At 40.3% G+C, this 22,681-nt stretch overlaps 1 protein-coding gene across 1 annotated transcript in view; it reads right to left on the reverse strand.

The window, feature by feature from the left end:
* Positions 1-22,681, reverse strand: part of ANOS1 (anosmin 1) — a 160,294-nt gene that overhangs the window by 12,037 nt on the left and 125,576 nt on the right. Inside the window, exons 7-9 of the mRNA XM_012782461.3 lie at positions 21,885-22,090; positions 20,089-20,233; positions 11,117-11,263 (exon numbers count right to left, since the gene is read on the reverse strand). Coding sequence (XP_012637915.2) covers positions 11,117-11,263; positions 20,089-20,233; positions 21,885-22,090 — 498 coding nt within the window. The remainder of the gene's footprint in view (positions 1-11,116; positions 11,264-20,088; positions 20,234-21,884; positions 22,091-22,681) is intronic.

Consider the following 22,681-nt stretch of genomic DNA (forward strand, 5'->3'; position numbering starts at 1 on the left):
TAGTTTAAAGGGAAATCACGGGCTAGAGGTTTTAATTTTTGCACGGCAGACATCAAGGGTTTGATTTTCTTTTTTTCTCTTTTTAAAAGAATGATACATTCTACATAAGGATGAGGTCGGTCGGTGAGTGATTCCATATTGTTTCCTTCAGCAGCAGCAGTATAATCACACAAGCACTGCCCTCCTGAAGTGGACGTATTAACGGGGATACACAGATAGTAAGCAAAATGCATAAACATAAGATCTATATTAGGTTGAAAGTATTAAGTCTACAGATAAATACAGAAGGCCAGGGAGTAACAATTTGAAATTGTAACTTTTGGTATCTGTCATAAGTCTGCAGATAAATACAGAAGCTAAGAGAGTTACAACTTAAAATTACAATTTGCATGTAGCCAAAAAGTTACTATTTTAATTGGCCACGTGTCTCACCGAGAAGCTCACGTTTGAGTAAGGACCTTGGGGAAGCTCGTGATGGGCGCCGGAACGCAGAGACCGTGGGAAGGGCACTGTGGGTGGGCTGTAATGATGAAAATATTCCCTATGCAGTAAGCGCTCGTCACCTGTGCCTATAATGCACTTGAAATGTCACCAGTGCAACTGAGGAATTAAATTCTTAATTCTATTTCATCTTAATCAATTTAAATGTAAACAGCCGCCAGTAGCCAATGGCTGCAGTATTGGACAGTGCAGTTCTGCCTGCAGAGAACACACAGCCACTGTCAAAGTCCTGGGCTGGGAACAGAGCATGACTGGAACTGTTTGGTCGAGAACAGTGGGGATTCTGGGTTGCCATTTGACAATCACATGACCAGGCTTGGCTACCGCAGAGGGTCCTATGTAACTTGAAGATCATTTATGTATTTTATGATGCAATTATATTTTTGCAAAAGGAGGCATCAAGAATGACACAGATACTCCTTCCCTCCCATCAGCCCTAAAAGCTGCCATGCCTGAGCTCACCCCTGCTTAACTTCTCTTTTGTATCACCTCCGTGGACAATTTCATTCATTCCCATGCCTTGGAAAATCATTTTCCTGCTGACAGATCCCAAACCACTACATCCACGGGAGCTATTTCCTTGAAGAGCCAGTGCTCCCTACTTCCTATACCACATAGTGGCTTTCCAAACTCAACATTCCTAAGGCTACACTCTGGATTTCTGCCCCTAAATTGCCCCTATGCATGCAAGTTCTTTATTCTGGGTGCAGAAGGCAGAATTCTGGCCCTCGTGCACAACCTTCAAGGAAGGTGGGCTTCAGCAAGGAAGTCCTGGAACCTCACTGAGCCTGTTTCTTCATCTGAAAATAAGGGTACTAACACGGCCAGTGCAATGGGTTTGCAATCAGTCTTAAATCAGATTGTGCACCAGTTCTCTACGGAGGCTGGGACAAATTATTACCAATGTAGTTGGTTAAAGCAACATAAGTTATTCTCTTGTGAAGGTCCAAACTGAGTCTCACCAGGCTAAATTCAAGGTATTGGCAGGGCTGCGTTCATTTCTGGAGACTTTGGGGGAGAATTTGTTCTCTTGCCTGTTCTAGCGTCTAGGGGCCCCTGGCACTCCTTGGCTGGAGAAGCCGTTGCACGACCTTCAGGGGCTGGTGGGCCGAGTCCTCCCCACAGCACCTCCTCTCTGGATCTTCAGCTCTGCTGCCCTCTTCTACTCTGAAGGGCTTTTGTGACTGTCTTGGTTCCCACCCAGATCATGAAGGGTAATCCCTGCTTGTCAAGGTTGGCTTTGAGTCACGCAACGGCTTTTCTTTGCTCCGGAATACACATGATGCTCCTTTTCGTGGCCTTCCTGGTCTCGGGTGGTGACGGCCCCCAGCTGCCTGTGCACGCTCACCTCTTGCAAATCTGCCCGTGTTCTCAGCGCTTTGTTTGTTCCTGTCGCCATGTGATTAATCCCTGTCAACCCCGTTTGGTGACAGCGCCATGAACGCAAATGATGTCTCTTTGGTGTCGCTGTTGTGTAAACAAACGTGAGCATGGTGCCTTGCGCCGTGTCATAAACATGTAATGAATGAGTGAGTGAGTGAATGCCCATTCAAATTCACTTTTATTTCACTGGCTGTTCAGGTTCTAGTGAAATAGAATTCCTTATGATCCAAAAGAAAAAAGAAAAATAAAGTGTGAAAAGAAGATAAAGTATTATGCAAGAGCACTAAAAGAAATGTGAGAAGGTGAAAAATATTAAATAAACTTAGATTTAAAATGTCCTCAAAGCATTGTAAATGGCATCTCCAAAGGGCGGTTTGGGGACATTTATATTTAAAAAGCAAACAAAAATATGCACATACTTGTTTATGTTATTTGAGCTCAATTTTTAAAAAATCAATTCATAGACATTTGCTTCCATGGAAGTCATTTGCACAAACATCTTGTCTTTAGCTTCATCTTGCCAATTATTAAAATCCTAAGAGCTTGTGTTTTAGGCTATGACTGTAGGACTTGATCTATAACTTGAATATTAAAAATAGTATTATTCAATCAAACACTTCCTAAAGGGTTTCACATGAAAATTCTATGCTAAATGTCTAATTGATCTGGTTCTCGATCTTAATTTCTTCCTTCCACAAATAAATGACGCTATAAAGAAAGTACTCGAAAAGTATTTTTAAATGTTGGAATTTACTTGCGCTATGCTTCAACTATGCTTCAGAAATTAAACGCATCTCATTATGTTTTCAAATACAGCTAACTCACAGGGTCTGGAATAAATGAAGCGGCTCTAAAATTTTTAATGAAATGTGAATTCCTAAATTTGCAAAAGTCTGATGATCAGAATGATGGGGTTATTGACATTAGAGCTCTGAGACATAGAGGCAGTCTTGGGTTACCCCAGGACAACATTCGCCATAACAAATAAGTGAAAATCACAACACTAGGGAGAGGCGACATTCATTTGGGAAGGTGTCACCAAATGCCAGTTCCGTCAGGGTAGGGACGGAACCCTGACGGAACCCAGGTGCCAGTTCTGTCTGCTTCTTCACTGTGTCACTAGCACCAGAAATGGTGCCCAGCATGGGGTAGGCGCTCAATAAATGCAGAATGAATGCTGTCCTCGCATTGAGTGATGCCTCATTTTCCTTATATCTTTAAAAATGATTTGATGAAATGGAACTTTCTGTATGCAATTAAAAGAAGAATTTTTGAACACCTCATAGGCACTTGCACATAAAGTAAAAGCATAAATGTTTTCTCTCTCAGCCAGTTTTTTACAAAACTGTAAAAACTTTGTGTTGTATAAACACAAAGTCTAAAGCCAAAAAACTTAAAAACAATCAATTGTGTATTCTAGTATCACACAGGAAAAATGAACTAATGTCAATGGAATAATATAGTTATTTTAAAAATGAGCTAACTGGAATATTTCTTTTAAGTAATGTTTTTTTTTTTCTACAAATTCACTGTTGAAAATATTTGTTTTCTTTCAGAGCATTCACTATTATAACCCAACTACCATACGCATTGAAAGGCTGATATTTGATGCTTAATTCATTTTCCTATACAATTATATGCTACCTCCTAATAATTGAAACTCTCTCTTTGGGAAATTTTAAGGGACATGAATAGATCTGTGTTTTTAGATTCCTAACTCCAAGTCCAACAACAACATTTTACCTACCATCGCTTTTAGGAATTGTGCCATAAGAACCAATTTCTGTTTATAATTTTGTTTTGATGAATGAAAAAGACCCTTTTATTCCCCTAGTTGTCACCATCATTCAGCCCTTTTAGGTTTTCAGCTTCATTTATCCACTGTAGAAAATAGACTATAATTCAGGACTATTCAACTACTTATGTCCAGAAGTTTAAATCCCATTTGAGATGAATCTATTGAGTTGCATAGACAGAGCAGACAATTTCTCAAATTATATATAGAGTCCCAAAATCCAGAAAATCTAGCCAAAGCATCCTTTCCCATGACAGAAACTGAACTCATTCACAGTCTACACAGCACTGATACTCGAGTAGGACTGTGAGTCAATTTAAAAGGTCTCCTTTCCGACATGTGTGATAATTATGAATATGAACATGTTTTATAAATATCTGGGGAAACTCTTGCTGGGATTCTGTAGGTCATACAGCGAATGCATGAAAGGTTTCTGGAAGGGGTAAAAATGTGGAATAAGTTTGGAACACACACTCTCCACTTCACTTTACTCTGGACTTCCCAAAGCCTCCAACAAGCCCCTTCCTCCATGTGCTTTACCAGAATGAGCTCTGCTGCAATTTACATGGCAATTTGGCTCTCATTTTCAAAAATAAAAACGGAAATGGGGATGGATACAATTTAAGAAAAAGGGCTTTTTTTTTTTTTTTTTGGAAAGTATGAAACTCTATTTAGAACGCGCCTTGTTCTTAGTTCCTAATAAGTAACGGTGTGATCCAGTGGAAGTCAACTCACGTTTGCGGGCGTTCTGCCAGCAGCAATCGGTGACCGCACCGTAGCTCCAGCCAAATCCATACTTCTCCTGGACAGCTGTCTCCCGAGCTCTAAGCATGCATTTCTGACTGCCTATTAGACTTTTTCTGGATAGCATGCCATTAACTCTAATTCAACACACCGCACCCAAATTTCCACCCTCCCTGGGAAACTCATTGCAATTTTATTGTTCACATTCTTTGTTCATCAAAGTGCTGTTAAGTAGTCACTCAAGCCAGAAGGTAGAGGCTCCACTTGGATTCATCTCTCTTTCCTCCAGACGGGACTTAATACCCAGGTGGCTATGTGTCCTGGCTGGTTTTCCTGGGAGAGTTGCAGTCTATGTCGGCTGGTGAGGAATAACCTTGAAGAATGCCTCCTTTCATGCTCAGTGAATCCCAGCTCAGACAATAAATTACGTGGCCACTCTTACAATCCTCCCCCAGCCTGCTCCCAGCACTACTGCCTTTATTTCACGCTCCGATTGCTTCTTGTCTGGGCTACTGAAAGTAGCTACCTTCCGGCAGACAGCCTGCACCACGCTGTCTCTGAGCAGGCCTCACCCATTCTCCTCTTCCTCGCACGCCTGCCTTGGCCGACATCTCCAGCTTCTACCCGGAGCTTCCCCTCTACTTCACTTCCCTCTCCTACTGTGGAGAACAAAATCCACTCTCTCTGCTGTATGTAGCACGAAAAAGTCTCCATCATTTCATGTCCCCAGCCTCACTCTATCCCTTCCTCCTTGTCACCAACATTTGGCATTTCTGATCTTTCATCTGCATTGCTGCTCATTTCCTGGGCCAGAACTCCTCTTACCTGCCCCTCCCCCAAAATAGTAATCTGGCCTTTAAAATTCACCCGAAACTTTACCTCCTCTGTGCACAAATCAAAGGCTTTCTCCTGGCAAGTGCTCTGTGTCCATACCTTTATGAAGAATAACTCTCATTATGTGGCCACTGCCTCTTTGCCTAAGACCCAGGACGCCAGGTCCCTTCAAGGTAGAAAGTTTACCTGTTGCTGTATCCCGTCATTTGGCACAGTGTCTACTGTGAATAGGTGATGCACGCACAATAATCCAAAATAATCCAACAATGCAAAATAATTGGAAAAAATTGCAAAATAATCCAACAATGAAATGAAAATGCATTCATTGATACCTAAGTTAATTCTGATTTTTAAAACGTCCCACCTCCACGTGGAAGTTGCACACATCATTTTCAGAGATACTAAACTACTCTGCTAAAGATGCTTTTAATGTTTGTAATGCCCATTGCTTAAAGGATTAATTTAAAAGGAAAATCAGACCTTTCATTTTTTCCCCCTATATTTCTTTTATCACCTTAATCAAAGTCAAAAGCCACCACTGGCTTTCAGAGGCAAGATTTGTGCAGGGAAATTCAACTCTATTTGATTTTGTACTCTATCATTGTGGTAAAGGGCTTGGAGTACAGAGTACAGTCCTGAGTATTCCATCTAGATATTTTTACATGATGTTTCTTTTATATTCCAAACTCTTGGGGAGGATCTCCCTAAATAAAAAGTAAAAGCCAAATGCCAGATTCCATATTTTTGCCATCATTTTGAAGGGAATCCCCACAGAGTGTTTCAAGCGCTTCCTGTCACTTCAAAGAAATGTCTAACATGCACATTTAGAAAGGACACAAGCTGAAGTGGCAAGGAGCAGACTCGGGGCTGACAGAACATCTGCAATGACAGAGCCCAACGTGTCAGTAAAGACACAGAATGAATCTCCACCTCGTGAGGAGGCAGCTGCACGAGCATCGCCATGGTTTTGACTGGAAGCTGCGGTTCTCAACTGTCAACCACTGCTGCACACAACATCCTCTGGTATAAATATATTTCACATCAAGTATGTCTTTGGAATTAACGTTTGGCCAACCCCAGTGAATGTTCTCAAGCCAGCATGGATGTATACCGATTAGACAACGGTCTAACGTTGGCCTATGTGGGGGACATCCCTGGAGGTTAATAGAGCTCAGAAATTGGAAATGGATGTGATTAGAACAGTTTGGCCACTGGCCGACTGCGTGGCATTTAAGTGAATGAGACGGGTCATTCCTGATGATAGCTGCTAGCTGGCCTCCGTTGCATCAGCTCTTCACTCGCAGGTACTGCGTGGTGGCCTAGGGTTCAACTCACTAAACACGACGCAAGTCAGCATCAATTTCAGATCCCAAATCGAGGCCATTTCTTTGCCTTTGAGTCTGGTCTCCTTATTGTCAGGTTCATAAATTTACACATTGTCAAGTAAATTGGATCATACTACGTAGCCTGGAATTGACTAATAAATATGCACACAAATCTCGCCTATAGTCTCTTCAAGGACTTCTGTATTTGAGGAAACAATTGATATTCTTCACATTTATTTCTAATTTTGGATTATTTAAAGTAATGTGTGTGCATATGTGTGCATGTGTGAGTGTATATATCTATGTCAACGACCGGTGGTGATATGATCAATATTCCCATAGGACGATTCAAGTGCATAAAAGCAAACATAATTCTTTATTTGTCATGCACTCAAATCATTGTCATCTGAGAATATTGATCATATTACTGCTTGCTGATATAGTATAGTGAAGGTTAATCTTTTTTCTACTGTCAAATTTAATAAGATACTTAAGTTTTATAGCAGGCGTATTATAAATCGGACAACGAAATCATTTTTAAAGCACTGATCTTTGTTGTCTGCAAAGGAGAAAACATTGAGAGTCAGTCCTAAAGCAACAGGAAGCCTTATGGAGCTAGGCTAGCGGCTCTTTACCTCTGCGGGGATGTCCTGCCCTCTCTCTGCACTTCCGCCACTCTCTCTCTACGGCTCTGCCTATAGCAGGGCTGCAGGAATCCTCACAACTAAATATCCAGGTGTTTCCTTTGTGCCAGACACTGTCCCAAGCAATCTGTGTGTGTAATATCCTTTAATCTTCTCAACAAACCCAGAAAGTAATCCATCATTTTCCCTTTAATTCATTGTATCAAGAGAAAAAGAGAAAAATTCATTGATCATCTCACTAGATGCAAGAGAAACATTGGATAAAAATCAGTATCTGGTCATGACAGAAACTTTTTTTTTTTTTTTTTTTTTTTTAGGCAGAGTCTCACTCTGTTGCCTGGGCTAGAGTGCCGTGGCGTCAGCCTAGCTCACAGCAACCTCAAACTCCTGGGCTCAAGCGATCCTCCTGCCTCAGCCTCACAAGTAGCTATGACTATAGGCATGCACCACCATGCTCGGCTAATTATTTTTTTCTATATTTTTAGTTGTCCAGCTAATTTCTTTCTGTTTTTTTTAGTAGAGACAGGGTCTCAAACTCCTGGGCTCATGTGATCCTCCTGCCTCAGCCTCCCGAGTAGCTGGGACTATAGGCATGTGCCACCATGCCTGGCTATTTTTTTCTATTTTTTGTAGAGATGGGGTCTCGCTCTTGCCCAGGCTGGTCTCAAAATCCTGACCTCAAGTGATCCTCCTGCCTCTGCTTCTGAGAGTCCTGGGATTACAGGCATGAGCCACCATGCCCAGCCATGATAGAAAATTTGCATATAAGAACAGTAGAGAATTGTATTGATCTGACCAGAGGTATCTTCAAAATCCTAACACCTACTGTCATTATGTTTAGCGATCCTTGTACTGAAAGTCTTAGCCACTGTTAAGGCAAGGGGGAAAAAGTAAAATGTTAAAGTCCACAAAGAAAAATATAAAATTTTCATTATTTACAGATTGCTTCTACAGAAAAATGCAAAAAAAATCACCAAATGAAATATTATAATTAGCATGGTAACATAACAATATTGCTGGATTTATAGTCAATACCAGCAACAAAAATTAGAAAATGAAATAGAGGAAAAAGTATGCAATCTATAAAAGGATAAAAGAAAAAATACCAATACCTTGGACTAATCATATTAAAAGATACTATAGCCTCTCTCCAATATATCATAAAACACTGTTGAGAGAAAATTTTAAAACTTGAATAATGTAACATGCCATGTTTATGGATTGGAAGGCTCAATATTTTTAAGATATGAATTCTTAAATCAACATATAGATGAAATACAATATAAATAAAGTTTTCATAGAAAATGAAAAGCTAATTCAAATATTTATATAAAAATGCAAAAGGGCCAGGAATAGTCAAGAATATTTGAAAAAGAAATGAAAACTGGAGGATTATCTTTAAAATTTTACAAGTTTATAGTAGTTAAGACAATAAGGTATTGTCACAAAGTTGAGAAAATATGCAAAGTGACTCTGTAAAAGTCCAAAAATTAAGCTGCATATATAATACTTGATTAAGGGCAAATGTGGTACCTGAGAGCTTTGGGGAAATCATCATTTTTAAATACATGATGATGCATCAGTCAGAGAAGGCAATCAGAGGGAAAAAGTAAAAGGATATTGACCCCCATATTGGCTCCTACAACAAAACTCAATTCTGGGTAAAGTCAGCCAAGAATGAAAGGTGAAATAATATAGCTTCTGGAAGACACGGAAGGAGAGCATCTTTGTGACCTGTGTATAAATAAGCAGGAACTTCTTAACCAGGACACAGAGAGCACGAAACCTAAAGGAAGCAACGTGGTAAACTTGATTGTCTCTAAAAGTAAGACTCACTAAGACAGTTAAAAATGCAAGAGTGGATCATCAGAGTGGAAGAAAATACTTACAATACATGCAACCAACTAATGACTCACATATATAATGTATAAAGAACTCGTGCAGGACAGACTGGCAGAGGAGTTGAAAGTGTACTTCAAAAAAGAGGAGATACAGCAAACTTACGAAAAGGTATTCAACTCCTTGGGGATCAGAACGATGCAAATCTAATGAGGTATTGCCATGCACATACCAGAATAGCTTAAACCTAAAGAGATGGAAAATACCACATGGCAGAGAAAATGTGGGGCACCTGGAAATAGCACACCCTGCTGGTGAGAGTGTAAATTGGTACAACCACTTTGGAAAACTTAATGTGTTCTAAAGCTCGACAGACTCTGTGACCCTAAGAATTTCACCTCTATGGGGAGAATATGTATATACATGTGCATCAAAACACATTTGCTCATAGAGTATTCATAGCAGCGCTATTCGTAATAGCCCAACATTGAAACAAAGTAAATCTCCATCAACAGCGGAAAGAATACATACACTGAGATGAATGAATTATTGTTTCATGCAACAGAATGCATTAGTTACTCATATAAAATGCTCAGTGCAAGAAACCAAATGCATTGCAAATTGGATGATTTCATTTTGACAACTACTGAATATAGCCAAAACAAATCTTGAGTTTTAGAAATCAGGATGGTGGTGAGTACTCTTGTATGCTTCAGATGTTTACACTTTTTATACTAGATATTTACATTTTCATTTCATTACATTCAATGTTTAAATTTTTAATATTATTAATAAAATATTATGCTTTGTTAATTTATTGATAGACAATTTTAAATTGGAAAATACAATTCATCAAATCATTTTATCATTTAATATTTATTATAGAATTATTAATTTTAATGTGGACATATAATATTAATATAATCTTAATTTTATAAATATTGAGTTAAGGAACTTTAAGTTTAATTAACATATTATAGGAATATATTTGAATAAAATATATTCCTGTAATATTAATGGTAATGTTATTTTAGTTACAGAATGGATTTTAACAGCTTGAAAGATAATTCTGGAAGAAGAACTGCTCTAATATCAATATTCTTTATGGCACACGGGTCACAAATACCCTGTATGAAATAGAACTTGAGAAGAAAGAAGACAATTTTTTAAACTGAACTTTTGAAACAATCTATTTTGCTTATGTCTTTAAAATATATGAGTTATAAAGATAAAAATGTATGTTAAATAAATTCTAAAAGTACTATTTCAATAGTGCAAAAATAAATATTCTAAGAGTAAAGAAAATAAACAAAAAATCATCTTAAAGATAAATGTTCAAACAAACGAAAAGAATCTATCCTAAGGATAAATGTTCATGGCAGCCTTAATTAGAAATGAAAATTCTAAAGTCACCTAAACATTTCATTGAATTGGAATAATAACATGTACCATGACATGAGGATATACCCATGCAAAGCAACAATGAAAAAATGTTATGAAAAATGCATGACAATACACAGTTCTTATAATTTTATGCAGAATATGTGTGTATGTACACACTTACACACACACACACACACACACACACACACACACTCCCCTTCTGAAAAGAAATCCACCAAAATGCTGTTTCCAGGATATGATATTGCAATGATAGGTGACTTTCTATTTTCCAAATTATTTGTATTATAGGCTTTTTTTTAAAATAAAAAATAATTTAGAATAAAAATTACAGCTTATAATAATGGGTGATTTGAGTATTTTTGGACACAAGATCAGCCTTCTGGGAAAGAAATAAAGATAGGCCAATAACCTGAAATTCAAGCATGTAAGCAATTGACTGTTGCTGATCTCCAACTGTGGGAACCAACATCAACCCATTCGAACTTTAATACGGCAAGGCACTTTTACAAAATGCATTTGAGTGTTTTGTTCATCAACCATTTGCCTTAATGTCAATACTGTGGCCTGACATTTACTTTGTCAAAAGTGTCTTTACATCACTGTGCTGCTGAAAGCAAATAGCAAATAAGCAGCAAACTCCTGCGTACCTTCCGTCTTCTTCCAGTAGATTTTGACCTGCAGTTGGTTGTCTTGAAAGAACGGAGCTCCAACTTCCAGCGGGCGCGTTGGCCGTCGTCTTTGGAAAGGGGGCTGCATTTGCATCCCACCTTTTCTGGTTTTCCCAAGCTCTTCTTCTGCAACAAAGCACAACATTCAAATGTACCTATTAAACATAATTTTATAACCTGCTATTAATCCCAGTGCACTTAATTTCATCCTGTTTTTATTCACATCAGCACCTGTTTTGTTAAAGTAAAAGGGGATACAACTGCATATTCTTTCATGCTCAAGTTAAAAATGTGTTGGAACTCCCTTTCAAAATGTGCTGGAATACTAAAAGTATGTTACATGTGATCACTACAATTTAAACTGGTAATCAATATATATTTACCGGGCTTGAAAGTATAATTGAATAAGTGTACTTATTACTTAAGATGTTCTAAAATAAGGAGTTAGCATAAATAGTATCTCATTATAGATAGATTTTTTACAGTTATGAGGGAAATAAACAAAATAATACTGAAATACCACTTCATGAAAACAATAGATAGCTTTCACAGAAGCATGGGCATTAAACATCAACACTTGCTACAAGGCCCTAAACAGAAACAGCGTTCAACTTTGTCACGTTAGTAGTTTAGAGCACAAATTGCTTGGATCCCGTTGACAATACCAACTTCAGTCTCAGCACTCAACAGCCCATCTGGGTGCAGTTCAGGTTAGCGACAGACATTCAGACTCTGACAGATATTAAAGTGAAGTATTAAAATACCCAGGAAAGGAAATGCAATGCAATGGCCACAACACATTGGACTGGGCAATGGAATATAAGGGCGTATTCACTCATTAGTTCTTTCTGTGAGTATCTATGAGCACTTCCCAGGAGCCAGAAACTGGAGCTAGAAGCTGGGGATGTAAAGGTTTTGTACATCAGGGGCTCTTGAAACAGCAGAAGATATTTCCACCATGATTACAGCACACACTGAGAGAGAGCTCCACTCAAGGCTCCTGCCCGGCGCGAGTGCCTAAGTCTGACAAGTCACACAGTGTCTGTTCTTTGAAAAAGTGGCCAAAAAGTTTTGGATGAAACAATTCACAGAAGCACATTTGTTGCAATGTGGGATGGTATTTTGTGAATAAACCAGAACACTTCAGGAAAGAAGAGATGAGAACATGTTCACATGTTCATTATTATTACTTTTTTTTAGCATGAACATTTTTTTACCTATTGTCCATTTTAAAAATACGTTCAAAACATACTCATTGCAGAGCTAGGATAGTATAAAAGTGAATAAGAAGGACCCCAAACCCCAATACGCCATACCCAATGCGACAGAGAGATACGCTGCTATGAAACAAAACACCATGAAATAGTTCTGTGAATCAGGCAATTTTCAAACGTTTATTCTTAGGCTAGGTCACTTCTTACTGTGCTGCTGTTTAGGGTCACAATATGGCTCTAGTTTTAGTTTGCTATTTGTTTTTCTGTTTTAATTTGGCTGCATCTTCCCCTCCTGTGCCATTGCTAATTCCTGAAATCCAGTAGGCTCCTTCCTACCTACACTTCTGATTGCTTTAGCTCAGAACGTAAGGCACTACTTGTTTCTCTCTGTATCTCCCCTCTTTGTCTTTCAAAACTTCCTGTAAGCTCTCCCTGGCGAAGATGTCCCAAAGTAAATGGAAACAAACAGCTGTTTAGTGAGCCTGTATTTTCTCAGTTTTCAATATTGTTTTTCCTTAATTTGTTTGTCCAACTCCATTTAGAACTATCTAGAAAGAGACTCTTGTCCTAATTTTCCTTGGATGCCCACTGCCTACCTCAGAAACACACAAAGTCATTGCTTAATATGTATTGGATGCAGTGAAATGAACAAGTCTATGAATTCATGGCTCTATGGACCAAATGTTTGTTTATCTGGGGTTGTGTGGGGTGTTTTATTTATGTCAGTACAGTAATCCTTTGACATGGGATTCAAACATGGGGTACAATCTTCTTTGTTGTAGGAAGGGCAAAAACACCCTAACTTTTTGAGTCCAGTTGTGTTTCTGGTGGGCTTTAGTTTGGTTGGTGAGCTTTGATACTATTTAATTTATATCTGTACAGCCATCCTATGAAATAAAGCCAGTAAACTTTTCATAAAGGGCCAGATAGTAAATGTTTTCGGTTTTGTGTGCCAGTCTCTCTCCCAACTACTTAATTGCTGTTGTAGCTTAAAAGTAGTCAGAGGTGATACGAAAATGACATGTAAATAAATGTAGCCCTGAGCCAACAAAATCTTAATTACAAAATCAGGTGGGGTCTTAATTTGGCCTGTGGGCCATAGTTTGTAGACACCTGAGAAAGAAGAATTGGCTCACACTAAAGACAAGAAAACAGTAGCACTTGAAACCACTATGAATCCTGTCCAGTTTCACAATTCAAACAGTGAAGCTGAGATTGAATTCTTTGGCCACCTCATGCCAAACCTGGGTTTCCATCACCACATACTGACAGCTGACTTACATGGTTGTATAATTAGGATGTCAAAAAATTCCCCTGCTCTCAAATCTCTCCTTCACCCTCTCCCTGAATTTAGAAATTGCATGCATGGAAATTCTGTCCTTTGATGCAACTTATGAATTCCAATAGCTCTTTGAGAGATAACAAGATAGGCTATATTGATTACGTACTGATACGCTATGGATTTTTCGTTTAATAAAGCAATAACGCTTACATTCTGGGGCAGGTGAGAGGAAGACGGGAAGATGAGATGGGGAGAACTTACCCAGTCTGGGGTAAGACAGGACCAGTCAAGGGAGGCTGGAGCTGCAGATGACAATCTATACTGACTGTCACTTTCTCTCACACTGGCGTGCCCACAAAATTGTCCATCCAGTGGATGTGATGAAAAGGGAATGGAAACTTACATGAGTTAGATTTGTCTTTAGAGTATTTTTGTTTAAGGAGTTCCAATCAATGTTTGGATAACGGAGAAACACTTACTAGGCCACTATGTTGTTAGGTCCACCATAACCCTGCAGAGAGCTGGCATGGCCAATAGCACAGAGAGCTCAGAGTCCAGGGGAGGGAGAGAAACCAGACATGGAGAACTCAACCCAAACCAGTCACCTCCTTGACACCATCATGGAGTTGAAGAATCCCCCTGGTTTCACCCCAAATCTTTATTACATAATTAATTAAGGATCTAAAACAGGGGTCCTCAAACTTTTTAAACAGGGGGCCAGTTCACTGTCCCTCAGATCGTTGGAGGGCTGGACTATAGTTTAAAAAAAAACTATGAACAAATTCCTATGCACGCTGCACATATCTTATTTTGTAGTAAAAAAACAAATGGGCAAAAGCACCCACATGTGGCCCGCGGGCCATAGTTTCTAAAATTTTCACAAGCCCATTTTTGTTTCCCATTTCTTTAATAATCTGTAAGATTGAGAACTCTTCAGTGGATAACCAATGAAGATGTTTAGATACTATGTTTCAACTCGATGTGCATCCTGTCTTCCTACTTGGTTTTATATCCCATGTAAACTATAATCTTTAATTATAGATCTAAGAATGTATTTTTATATATCTCAAGATTGGACCATTATTGCTTTCCTGACATGATTCAAGAGCAGGACTCCACCAACAAGTGGTATTGCTGATACACGCCTTGGGTAAACTACAGATAAGGTGCAGATTTCAGTGCTAGGAGTATGTCCCTGACTTTATAAGAAAGTCTCCTCCACTTTCAGTAGCAAACAGAAATGAAATAAAATCATATCTACCACATTCTGAAAAGGCATGAAGTCTGATTTATGCTATTTGGTAGTCATAAAAGTTAAGACAATCAAATATGTATACTATTTTTTTCAAACATCCAAATCTTGATTAATTTTACAGATCAAGAGATTTATAATATTTTATCTCTACTCCATTCTTATTTTGGAGAGCTAGAAAAATATTTCAGTTCCATGAGGCAAATATAAAACACTTGGAAACTGTCAGCCTTGAAAATATTCCTCCTACCTCCAAAAAAACCAAGCTACATTTCCATTAAAGACAGTGTTACATCTTACTCCCTTCAACAGACTCTTTCATAAAACTGCATGAACATTCAGCCTTTGCTTGCATAAAAATATTTATCATTAAAACACCGAGTAGCCTGCAGACCTGGAAAAAATATAATTCAAAAAGTAATTTATATGCTGACATTTACTACTCTCCTTCCTATAAAATATAATTTCCCTTGCTTATACTATAAAGTTGTAATTATTCTTTACCTCTAGTTGGTTCATGATGAAATATATAGTGTTCTTATAAAAGTCATGTACTAGTGTTTATGAGATTATATATCAACATTGGGATATAAAACCCTGACAAACACTCAGCTGTATCTTACATAATCCGTTGTAAAGCAAGTTACTTCTGTAGAATAACTTGGGACCCAAACAATATGTGTTACTACAGGTACTTTGCACTATTATTTTTTTTCCCTTTTACTTTTCTTTTATTATTTTTGTGACTCTATGTGACAGGAATTAGTCCTAAGAATAAAGAGGCCTTTGATAGGTTAACTATCACATGTCTTTTTGGTTAGGCAAGACATGATCTAATTGTAAGTGATGACTAGAAAATGATCGTAGTACTGAGACTCAGCCAGTCCAATAGGTAGGGCCCTCTTTCTCTCTTCTAACTGCCATGATTCTAGTGTCTTCCCATCTGGCTAGAAACTCCCACCAGTGAAGAGAATTCCTCTGGAATTGTCAACCAAGTGAAAACACAAACTCTCGTAGGATATAGCTAAAATATGCAAACAGCCTGCAAGAGATGAACAACCTTGGTTGTTGGAAGTTGAGACTGAAAGTCACGTCATTGTCCCTTCCCTTCGTATGTATGACCGTATGAGATGAATCTATTGGAACCTTTAGAAAGCTGTAGTGTTAGCGTATGGGTCAAAGGTGGCTGAATGGAGAGACGGTCCCATTCTGCTGAGCTAAAACACTTAGTGAATTCCTACTGAGTTCCTTGAAGATTCAAGAAGCTGCAGGTCTTGACAAAAGTTGCAGGACCTAGAAATGAACTAAAGGGAACAGGAAGCAGTGAACAAAAACTCCCAGGTTTCTGGTCAGCAGTAACCCCACTGGTGACAACAAATGCCTGGGGACATCAGGCTTTGTCAGTGAAGGGTATGAGTCTAACGTGCAGAATATTGTGTCTAAGATGCTTATGTGACGTTTGGATACGAATGATGACAACCTAGAGAAATCCAGTATTAGCAGAGAAATCAAGGCTGGAGCTGAGTCATCAGGAATGTCCCCAGAGTAGGTAGTGACAAAGCTGTCAGAGTGGGTAAGATGGAACTCTGGAGAGGCCCAGAGGAGAAGGAGACCCCACAAGTAAAACTGAGCAGAGGTCTGAGAGGAATCAGGACATGTGGGAGTCAAATACACACGGGTCAAAGTGTAGCAAGAGGGCAAGTGCAGTTAAATGAAGACAAATGCATCAGGAAGGAGCAAGAAAGTTGGGAATGGAAAACGTTCATCAGACTTAGAAATTAGCAGGAGCAGACTGAGTGGGAAAGTGAGATTGAGAAACAGATTGCAGCTGCTTGAGCAACACACAGACAGGGGAAGGATAAATGGTAGCCAGAGGGAAACCAGACTCGAGGGAAGAACTGTTTTAGAATTGGAAGCTGAGCAGATCTAGCCCGGGGAGAGGAGTAGGTCGAGGGCATCGGCAAAAGAGGGAGCAGCTGGTTAATTTGGCTCCACAGATATTTGTGGTGCCATGATGATGGGCCTGGGACTATGACGGGGGCTGTGGGTCACAGGTAGAAATCTGTGTCTCCAACCTAGATGAGACTTGACCTCGGTGGATGCAGGTCTGAATCAGGAAGGGGTGGGTTCACCACGTGCAGGGGGACGGACGCCTCCACCTCACAGCACAGGGGACTGCTCAAGAGGAGCATGGGCATGGGGTGGACATGCTTATATTCATGGGGGATTGCATGGCTTATGAGAGGGAGGGATTTACACTAGACAGTGCAATGTGGCTTAAAGGAGAAAGGAAAGTTTACAATCATCCTTGGGAGAGGATAATGAACGATGTCCCTGAGGGCCACTTGGGGCTGCCCCAGGAGGAGTGAGAAAGCCTGATATGCGGGGGAGACCCAGGGCCCCACAAAAGTTCCATCCATGGGCTGGACCAGGATGAGCCTCTAGATCAGGTATCTTCAAACTACGGCCCGTGGGCCACATGCCTCCTGCCTAGCACATTTATCTGGCCCTCTGGGTGTTTTTGCCACCACTGCCTGTCCTGCTTAGCAGCTGACTCGTCCCGTGCCCACAGTGCACATGGGTGGAATGTGCGCCACCATGCTCTCCAACGGTCTGAGGGACAGTGAACTGGCCCCTTCTTTGAAAAGTTTGAGGACCCCTGCTGTAGATAATGTAACCTCAACAAGGACAAGTTGAGGTTGGGGTTTTCCCTCCTCACTCTCGGTTCTGGGAATAAACACACAGTAAATTGTGGGAGTCTGCAATCCCACACCAGTTGCTAATGGGGAAAGAATGTTGTTTGTTGCAAGAACCAGGAGAGGAAAGAGACAAGCTCATTTTACAGGGTGGGTGAGATCCCCACCACCAGCAGGAAAAGACAGGTCCTGGGTGAAGCAGAAGTTTAAAGGAATGTGGTCTGAGGAGGAGGATGGGAAGGAAAAAGGAGGAAAGCTATGAAGGAGGAAGTTTTGGGAGACGTGAAAAGAGAAGACAACTTGCTGGCTCTCTTGAGACGGGAATTCGGAAAAGAGAGAAATCTGTAATTAGGTGGGCAGTTTCTAAAGGATACTTTGCCGGCTCTACAACAGGAAGGATATTAAAGAAAGAGCAGAAACACAAACACTAATTAGGAGCCTGTTTTAATTTTACAGGAAAGAGATGATAGTGGCACAAACAAGGGAAAGAGTTGGACAGATCCCACGTAGAACTTAAAATTAGAGGCAAAAAGACTTTCAGAAGAATTGGATTTCTGGAGAGACAGAAAAGAGAGAAGAATGAAGGCTGACTTCTGCACCTTGGGCTCCAGCAACCGCGTGGAAATTGGAGGCATTTGCGCGTGGAAATTGGAGGCATTTGCGGAGACAGGAGAGCCCGGGAGAGGAGCAGGTGTGAGGGGAAGGCCGGGGCTCTGTTCGGACGTGTAACGTTTGAAATGCCTGCCAGCCGCCCACGTGGAGGTGTGGAGTAGGTTGAACACCTGAACATAGGACTTCGGAGTCCAGGGAGCGGCCGGGATGGCAGCCACTAGCAGGCGGATGGTGGTGAAATGCCTGCAACCCAGTGAGAGCTCAGGGGAGAGAAGGGTCTCCCAACACCCTCATGCCTCCCCCGTGCCGAGCTCTCTGCCTATGCTATGCACTTTTCATCTCTTAGCATGCTTACACGCTGCTGCACGTGTGTGCAACAACACCCGTGCTCTGTGAGCCCACGGGCCACTCACTTCTCAGGACTTCATGAGGAATGACATGCCTGTCCACGTTAGTTATTTCTGCTTCCCGTTTCCTGTGGTTGTGCATGCAACCCACGGGTCTCTGTGCAATCATTTTATGTATTTATCTCCCAAATTCAAAACTGGGTACTTTTAAGACAAAGATCGAAATACATGTAGTGCTGCGAGTAACGTGTGTGTGTGTATATGTGTGAGTGTGTACGATTATGTCTATATGTGTGTATGAGTGTGTACATATGTGTATGTGAGTGTTCATATGTACATCTGTGCATAGGGTGCAGATATATACATATGTGCATATAATATTTACATTTTATAGAAAATTATGGTCCATATATGCATATACACAGCATATATATAGACTATATATTTGGCACCTACGATATATAGTGTATGCATGTATAATATTATATAGTATAGTATAGTATTCCCAGCTTTAGGCACAGTAGTCTCATAATTCACAGGTGTTCAATTTCAATGTGATGGATGTAGATGGATGACTAGATTAAAACATGAATGAAGTTACTAAACACACAGAAATATTTCCATGAGAACTTTTAGTTAAAAGTCACATTGTACCCAGACTCCCATAAAAATAGCCCATTTCAAATCCATTTAATCTACAAAGAGACTATTTCTCAGGCAGGCAATGGAGTTGCTATTTCTAGAACTTTTTTGAAAGCATCATTTCAAACAAACCTGCTCATTTGGATCCTCCTTTTCTTCCAGGTGGTGGAAGGCAGTTGGGAGCAATCACTGCATCTAACTCTGCGGACCAGCCCTGCCATTCCTAAATTCAAACAAACCTTTAACACATTCTTCTTCCCCTTCTGAAGGAGGCCCCCCGCCCTGATGGGAGGCAGATGGGACCACAGGGGCCTGCTGGCCTAAGGAATCCACACTCCTGGGGCCCCAGACGCCTGGCTTTCTCCCTCCTCCTCCCTTCCAACCTGCCCCCGGTCCCTGACGCCACGCCAGGCTCCTCTGCGTGGCAGTTCTAACTTTTCAACAAAGGCAGAGACATCAAGTAACTTATTTTCTGACTCAGATGTGAACATCACGTAAGACTCTCCTCTTGCTTTGCTGTGTTTATGGCAATGGTAAGAAAAGATGGAAACATGAAAAAACCAACGTGAGAATGATTTAGTAACTTCAGTCAAAGGAGTATGAGGCAGTCTTCCCAGGAGCAATTAAGACCATTGTGGAATACCAGGAAAAAAGGGTGTGCCACGTTTTCAGAAGGGAAAGAACAGTTTATATGTGTTATCTTTAAAAACAAGTCTGCATGTGTACAAATAACGTAGATATAAAAGCAGCGGATCTGTTGGGATGACGTGTAAGTTTTCTTGCCAAACTTCCATGACGCCAGCAAAATATCACACTTAGAACACATAAAAAGCATACGGAAGAATTCAAAAGTGCGTCGTGATACGTCACAATCAGCGTGGCAGACGCGACACGCCTGTCACTTACTGTTGCCGGCCGCACGTGTGGACGTGAAATGGAGCGACGCCTTCGCGCTCTTGAGGCGCGTCTGGCCCCAGTACGCGATGGCCTGCAGCTCCGCCACATAGTCGCAGTCGGGCTGGAGCTTCTCCAGCGTCACCGAGTTCTGAAACTAGAAACGAAGAGAACATGCCCAAGCTCCATCACAAGCCTTCCACGCCTCTCACCGTCATTGCAAAGTCTTCTATGTCATTATGCGGCAGGCCAACTTCTGGCTTAGGTCTGCCTTTAGTTTTCCTAAGATTTTCTGCATCTTTAGGATCTGAAAATCCAGTTCTACTGTGGATCGGAGGAAACTTCATAGAAAGGCCAGATCTATTTTCCAAATATTGTTCCTAATCCGATTCTTGGGTGCTCCCAGGTGGCAGGGAAATGAATCATGCTGATCACTCTGCTCTCTGAGCTACCACCTTGCAGAGAAAAGAGAGCTGTTTACAGCAAATGGACAGAGGGTTATGTTGCCACGTACCTGGAAAAATTATGAATCAGCATGAATTGTATTTCTTTGATATCTAGGCTAAATGTTTATGAGCAGATTTCCACTAAAAGCTATAGGAAAAGTCAACCTGACACAATGCCTCAAGATTTTTCTGTCGCCATGTGTTGAGCAAAAAGTCTGGGTGAGGGAACCTGCCAGCATTTCATCAGGTCGCTTTTTGCCCTAGATTGCTCTGATTCCCCAATTTTAGCTCTCTCAGCTCATGAGGTAAGCATGCACTACCATTATTACTTGTAGCAAAACCCTTCAACACAAAAGATGGAATTGTCAGAATTTTTTTTTTAAATAAAATGAAAATAGTATGACAGCTACATATCCACGATATGGACTTTTTGAGACGTTTTTATAATTCTATATATAGAATTATATAGGCTGGTATATATATTGGAATCTATATAGAATACATGGAGTAGCATAGATATTAGAATCTATATAGAATTATATAGACTGGCATAGATACTGGAATCTATATAGAATATATTGAGTGGCATAGATATTGGACTCCTTAGGTCAAAACTATAGTCTTGCTATCTTTCCATTTTTAAACATATTTATCTATCCATGAGATATGACTTATTAAATTAAGGGGAAATGTGTTTAAGTAAATTTTTATAATAATAAAATAAAGGAATGTACACTAAAAGGAAACTGCATAACTCTTTTTTTATGCACCAAACATTTCAAATGATGCAAGATATTTGCAATCATAGAAATCTCATTGCAGAAAAGGTTTCAGTGAAGATTTTATTTCTTGGCATCTGAAGAATAAACCACTCCAGATTCTTTTAATCAATATACCGTCAAACATGCTGTTTCTAAGTTGTTTACTGTGTGCTGATTTGATTACAGATAGAAACACCTTTCAACAGAAAAGCCATGAACACTTGCTCTTCCATTTACAAGAATCTTGCCAAAAAGAAAAAAAAAGACCTAAATGTAAAACACATTTTGCATTATATATCATTTTCCATGGCTAGACAGGTAGGATGGGGATAATTGGAAGCATTCTTTTGATTTCTGGAGTTGTGGCTGCCATTTAGATAAGAGTTGGTTAATGGACTAAATTCAATTATTTTTGCCTTCAAATGTAAAAGGCAAAACAGCTGGCATGCTCCTGCGTTCTCTGAACCTCCTTGGTCATAACGAACAGCACGGGCATCCGTCCCTTCTCTCCGCTCAGCGAGCCCACCTCGCAGAGCCGTTGTCTTGAGTTCAAACTCCCCGTGCGGGAAGAGGCGACCCTTTCCCTCCCGCCCCCACTTACCCCGTCTGTGGTCTTTCTCCGCTTCTTCTTCGTTGGAACGAGAGACTTGCTGCTGACCGTCCAGCTCCAGAACACTTTGTAGTGGTGCACGGGGATGTCCGGCTCCTCGGGGACATCCCAGACCACAGTGACAGTCACACTCCCGTCACCGTTTACGGTGGAGTTTGCGAGCCGCAGGTTAGCCGGCGCAGGTGGGGCGGATGGGTCTGAAATCCAGCAGAAAGACAAACCGTGTGACTCAGCTACCAACGACAATGACAAAACTAGTGTCTTTGAGCCTGTAATTGACTACATGGTCATGCAGGAAGCACTGCTTTTTATATGTGGAAAAGTGGAAAAGAAGCGACAAGTAAGGTCCCCTTGTTAAGCCTCAAATGAAAATAGAGTCTATAAAACAGCAAGATAAATTTGTTTGGTCCAACAAATGTGTAGTCTAGAATGATTCTCCAAACCACTGCAACCCAGCTGGATTTTTGCTGTATTGAAATGGATACATTTCTGTAAAATCTAGTAAAATTTAATGCAGGTGAATTGACATTAAGTCAGTAAGCAAAGTAGACTCGCCCTTGAAACCTCCAAAAAGAAAAAGCTAGAAATCCAGTTCACACAAGTAATTGTTTTTGGCTTAGGGACCCTGTAGTGATTGATATTTGCATCAGCTAAGAGCAACAAAAAGAGATCAGGAAAAACAAACAAACAAACAAACAAAAAAACAACCCTGCACCATTTTTACCCACATTACAAATTGGATGACTTACTGGTAATACCCATTTTTGTAATTTTTACCATTTCTGGTT

Source organism: Microcebus murinus, chromosome X (assembly GCF_040939455.1).
Source record: "Microcebus murinus isolate Inina chromosome X, M.murinus_Inina_mat1.0, whole genome shotgun sequence".
In the NCBI taxonomy this organism is placed as follows: domain Eukaryota; kingdom Metazoa; phylum Chordata; class Mammalia; order Primates; family Cheirogaleidae; genus Microcebus; species Microcebus murinus.